General features: G+C 41.0%; 1 protein-coding gene across 2 annotated transcripts; it reads left to right on the top strand.

Moving 5' to 3' along the window:
• Window positions 1-2702: 2702 nt before the first annotated feature.
• LOC103736192 (olfactory receptor 10C1-like) lies at window positions 2703-3676 on the top strand. Of its 2 annotated transcripts, XM_029564765.1 has the most exons (2): window positions 2707-3038; window positions 3471-3672. In XM_029564765.1, the coding sequence occupies exons 1-2, from the start codon at window positions 2707-2709 to the stop codon at window positions 3670-3672; spliced, it is 534 nt and encodes a 177-aa protein (XP_029420625.1). The 2 variants fall into 2 exon arrangements, with proteins under 2 accessions (XP_008833866.1, XP_029420625.1); XM_008835644.1 differs by having other exon boundaries at window positions 2703-3676.
• The last annotated feature ends 2022 nt before the right edge of the window (window positions 3677-5698 follow it).

Here is a 5698-nt window from a genome sequence, read left to right as displayed (position 1 = left end):
TAAGGAACTGAGAGTTCGAGGAAATATTAACTTTGACCCAGCATTACTTGTCTGTTCTAAGAATGCTCTTTTCTGTTGTTCTGCTTAGAATACATTTGAGTGTGCTTCTCTCCCTGGGTGTACAGACATATGTATGTATGGTAGGCACACATTACACCTGTTTGTGTGAAAGCAGCTAACATGTTTGCTTCTAATAATAATAAAGCTCACATTTGTTTTGTGAGCTTCCAACATTAATGTGGATAAACATAGCCATATTATGTAACATGACACAGAAAATGAAGTGTAAGCATGAACAGACTCCAGAACAATTGGAGTTCCTCTTTTCTTCTTAGGGAATTCAATGTTTATTTAGATTTTTGGGATAGCTCATATTTATCAGATTGAGAGCAAGATCATATCACATCTGAGATGTTTGAGAGAGATAAGATTTAACTCAGAAAATATTATGTGCAGTAAGGGGAGAGTATAGGCAGTTAAAGAAAATTAATCATTAAACTCCTTTCTCATTACATGAGGATATTTTTCTTTTGAAAGAGTCTCACTGTACAGTGTGGCCTGGCCTTGAACTTCTGCATCAGCCTCCCAAGTGCTGGGACTATAGGGTGAGCCACAGTGACCTGCTAGTACATGATAATTTATTGATTGGTAAAGGTGATAGAAGTAATGGTAAAATGGCAAAAGTAAATAAATGAATAATATCCATACACTGTCTATTTCTGAGGCAGCTCTTAAGAAATTTGCAAGTGTTCATCACCAGAGTTGTGGGAACACAATGGAGGAGGATGTAAGTGACTAGTACAGGAAAAGGGCGGGAGGCTGGAGTTCAGAAATTTCCAGAGAAGAGGCAATGGTATATTGGAATATGAACATAGAAGGCAACTCACTAGGTAAACAATGAGACTAACACAGAGAAAATAAGTATGTATAAATGAAGTGCATGCTATAATTATGTTGTCTGATAGGAATGTAACATGAGATTTTGGCACAAGTAAAATTTTCTATCAAGATAGGCGTGATGGTGCACACTTGTAATCCCAGCACTTGGAAGATTGAGGCAAAGGGATTGTGGGTTTGAGACCAACCTGGACTACATAGTGAGTTGGAGGCCAGTCTCTACTTCATAGCAAGCCATTGTCTTAACTCTTTTTCTTTTAAATTCAGTGACCTAATTCATAGATTTCAGGAATCATATTAAGAAGACTGAATTTTAATTTGTTGGGAATATGTTCATTTAGCAGAGAATGCTTTAGTAGGGAAAAGATGGCACTTAAAGGTAAAGAGTTCCACAACTGATTACACATGGAGAATATATGTTGAGAGATGCCCAGTCCTAAGTGACACATCTAAAGTGGAACCCCTACACCTAAGGCTTATGGGACAATACAGAACAGGGGCTAGAGAGAATACTAATACATTCCTCTACTCTCACCAGTCTAGCTTCCTCATACAACAGAGTGTGATACACACAGAAGGCCACAACTGGTCAAGTTTTAGAGAATAAAAGACTGCAGAGTGTATGTCCCTGGATAGGACTCCCATATTAAACCTTACCTACCCATGGCTCAGAGATCATTTCAGAAGAGGGGGCAGAAAGATTATAAGAGACGGGACTCGTGCTGAAACCTAAGGAAAGAGAGGCTTCCGGCCTCTGGGAATTTGTTCATTATTCACTTGCAACAATGGTGAGAACATGTTCAAGACCCATGCTGACTTAATCAGACAGAGACCTTGCATAGAACTGGGGAGATGGGCAGCAGGTCCCAACCTTACCAGAGGAACTATTTGCAACTGTTACTGTGGGCTGTGGGAGAGTTGATCTTCCTTGGGGAGTGACTCCAGATAGGCTGACTAGACTCCAGTGGATGAACTTGCACCAAAGGATATCTGGGTATAAAAGTTTGACCAGATAAGCCTTAATATGTATGCATGAAGGCGCTATAGGGGGTGTGGATGGGGGAAGAGGTCTAAGTTTGATTAAGATCTATTGTATGAAATGCAAAGAAGCTCAATAAAAACATACACGTCCCACTAGTATACACAGGCTATGCTGCTGCCTGCATGGTTGTCCCTTTGTGTGTTTCATGTCCAGATTCATGCTTCCATTCTCAAGAACCTTCTCTGAGAACATTATCTAAACATATCTGTTACCAGGACGTGCTCTGTATTTAATCCCAAGAATTTCAGGAATTACTTAGTTATTGAGTGGTTAATTTACATTTTCTTTCACCAATGTATAAATCTCATTTGGTGAGAGATGGTTTTGTTCACTGTAAAATTCAAATACCTTCAACACTAAGTGTAAAATGCTTTGGGCTCATTACTTATTAAATGAGTGAGTGAAGAAAGAAATCAGTGACGATGGGAATAAGGAAAATGTAGATATTAGAGAAACTTTTCTGGGCAGTATTGACAACAGGCTTATTAAGGAGAGCATAGAAGGAGAGTCAAGCTGCAATTCACACTTTCCATTTAATGAGTGGCAAAAAGTACATTGAGGAGAACTCAGTTGATATAGTGATCATAAAAAGGGTTTGATTTGAAAAGGTATGATGATGAGTAGCAGTTTTGAACTGCTTTAATTTTAGAATTGAAGGTAAGAAATTTCCCTCTCCAATTTAACCGAGGCTCTAAAAGTAACGAAATGATTAATTTCCCTCATTTGCAAGAATCTGTTCGATGACTTGCTCTTTTCTCTTCCAGGAGATGAGTTCCAATTGCTCTCTGTGGCGGGAGAACAGCTTGTCTGTTAAACGCTTTGCATTTGCCAAGTTTTCTGAGATTTCCGGACAGTGTTTTCTCCTATTCACCCTCATCCTCCTCATGTTCTTGGTGTCACTGACAGGTAATGCACTCATCACTCTTGCCATCTGGACCAACCCAGCCCTCCATACCCCCATGTACTTCTTTCTGGTCAACTTGTCTTTTCTGGAGATTGGCTACACATGCTCTGTAATACCCAAGATGCTGCAGAGCCTTGTGAGTGAGGCCCGAGGAATCTCTCGGGAGGGCTGTGCCACACAGATGTTTTTCTTCACATTATTTGCTATCAGCGAGTGCTGTCTGTTGGCAGCCATGGCTTTTGATCGCTACATGGCCATATGCTCCCCACTCCACTATGCAGCACGAATGAGTCGTTCGATGTGTGCCCACTTGGCAGTGGTGTCTTGGGGAGTGGGATGCATGGTAGGCTTGGGACAGACCAATTATATTTTCTCCTTGGACTTCTGTGGACCCTGTGAGATAGACCACTTCTTCTGTGACCTTCCACCTATCCTCGCACTTGCCTGTGGAGATACATCCCATAATGAGACTGCAGTCTTTGTGGTGGCAATCCTTTGCATTTCCAGCCCATTTTTACTGATCATTGCTTCCTATGGAAGAATTCTATCTGCAGTGCTTGTGATGCCCTCCCCTGATGGCCGCCATAAAGCCCTCTCCACCTGTTCTTCTCATCTACTCCTAGTAACGCTCTTCTATGGCTCAGGATCTGTCACCTACTTGAGGCCCAAGGCTACACACTCACCTGGAATAGATAAACTCCTGGCCCTCTTTTATACTGTGGTGACATCCATGCTCAACCCCATCATCTATAGTCTACGGAACAGGGAAGTCAAGGTGGCACTGAGGAGAACTCTGGGCCAGAGAAAGGTTCTGGCAATGGATAGGTAACAGAGGCCCATGCAAATCTAATCTTTGGAAAGGATTCACTTCAGAGTAAACAAAACCAGGTTCACTCTTCCATCTGTATGTAAGAGCCTTTAATAATCATTATTATGATTTTTTCCTCCTCTATGAAGTCAGAGGTATTTTCTAATTGTAAATGGTGAGTCCAATACCTAAGTTCTTTAGTCTAGGCTGAGGTACAATTTACCAGGTTATGTCTCAGGAGTCTGGCAAATTCTTACTTCACATTCTCAGTCATCGTTCAGCTCCCAAGGGCTCTTTAACATGCCTTCTGCAAAGGGTTGTTCTTTATTCTCTAAAAACTCTACAAGACATGTTATTTCTTTCTGTAAAAAAAAAAATCTTTGATTTTAATTAGTGGCACATAATTAAAAATTAAAGAATTATTTACAAATTGTGTAGACCATAAAATGTGTAAACATTTTAATAAAGCAAGCTTTAAGGTTTTAGAACTATTTTCTATGATACATAGAAATGTAAACTCTTTATGATACATAAAGAAAAATAAGAAATTTTTGTGAAGGAATTCCAATGATGTGTTTTGTAAGAAAGGAAATATCCAAGGTTAAAGAAGAAAAATACCAATAAAGAATTTAAGAAGTTTATAAAATTTATATACTTGCAGCTGACCCCTGATTCAATATATTTGGAAACTACCCAGTTACTTTCTCTTAAGATAAATGAGTATATTACAATATAACTCAGTAGTTAAAAACAGCTAGTTCTCAAGAGATGTGTTGTCAACATTTGAGCTAAATCTCTCATTTATCCCTGGGCCATGGGACCTGAGATTCCCAGAGAGCGTCTCTTTTACTCATGATTCCTATCTTAACGTTGCAAATGGCCCCCACCCAGGTGAAATGTAACATCATGGTTTCAGATGTGTGTGTGTGTGTGTGTGTGTGTGTGTGTGTGTGTGAAATATATACATTTATTGGCTTTTAGATTTTTAATTTAATTTTATTTTCATTTTATGCGTATGAGTGTATTGCCTGCATGTATGTGAGTTCACCCGTGTCCTGCAATGGCCACAGAGGTCAGAAGAGGGCTTGAAATTCCCCTGGAACTGGAGTTAAGGAAGGTTCATAGCCACCATGTGGGTGCAGGGTATTGAACCCAGGTCCTCTGCAAGAGCAGTCAGTACTCTAAACCACTGAGCTATCTCTCTATCCCTGATATTTTCACTTTTATGTGTATGAGGGTATTGCCTGCATGTGTGTAAGTGTACCCACGTCATGCAGTGCCTGCAGAGGTTAGAAGAGGACAGCAGATCCCCTGGAATGAGTTACAGATGGTCGTTACCCACCCTGTGGGTGCTGGGAATAAAAACCTGGGTCCTTTGCAAGACTAGTCAGTGTTCCTAACCATTGAGCCATCTCTCCAGTCCCAAAATACATTTTGTTGTTGTTTTTCTTTTTTTTTCAGTCTTTTTGAGACAGGGTTTTCCTGTAGCCCCAGCTGGCCTGGAACTCCCTATGTAGACCAGGCTGGCCTCCATCTCACAGAGATTCGCCTGCCTCTATCTCCTGAGTGCTGGGATTAAACGTGTGCACCACCATACCCAATGGAAATACATTCATTTATATCATATGTATCCATTGAAAGAGAACAGGAAATGGAGGGGCAGGAGAGAAGGCTCATTGGTTAAGAGCACTGGCTGCCCCTGGAACTCCCTATGTAGACCAGGCTGGCCTCCATCTCACAGAGATTCGCCTGCCTCTATCTCCTGAGTGCTGGGATTAAACGTGTGCACCACCATACCCAATGGAAATACATTCATTTATATCATATGTATCCATTGAAAGAGAACAGGAAATGGAGGGGCTGGAGAGATGGCTCATTGGTTAAGAGCACTGGCTGCCCTTGCAGAGGACATAGGTTCAGTTCCCAGCACCCACATGGTGGGTAACAACCATCTGTAACTACAGTTCCAGGAGATCTGACACCCTCTTCTGACCTCCAAGGGCACTGCATGACATGGGTGCATTTAACATACATTCAGGCAATGCAT

This window comes from Nannospalax galili, unplaced genomic scaffold (genome assembly GCF_000622305.1).
Source record: "Nannospalax galili isolate Female #2095 unplaced genomic scaffold, S.galili_v1.0 scaffold2598, whole genome shotgun sequence".
Taxonomy (NCBI): domain Eukaryota; kingdom Metazoa; phylum Chordata; class Mammalia; order Rodentia; family Spalacidae; genus Nannospalax; species Nannospalax galili.
This window is presented reverse-complemented; position numbering and strand designations above follow the sequence as displayed.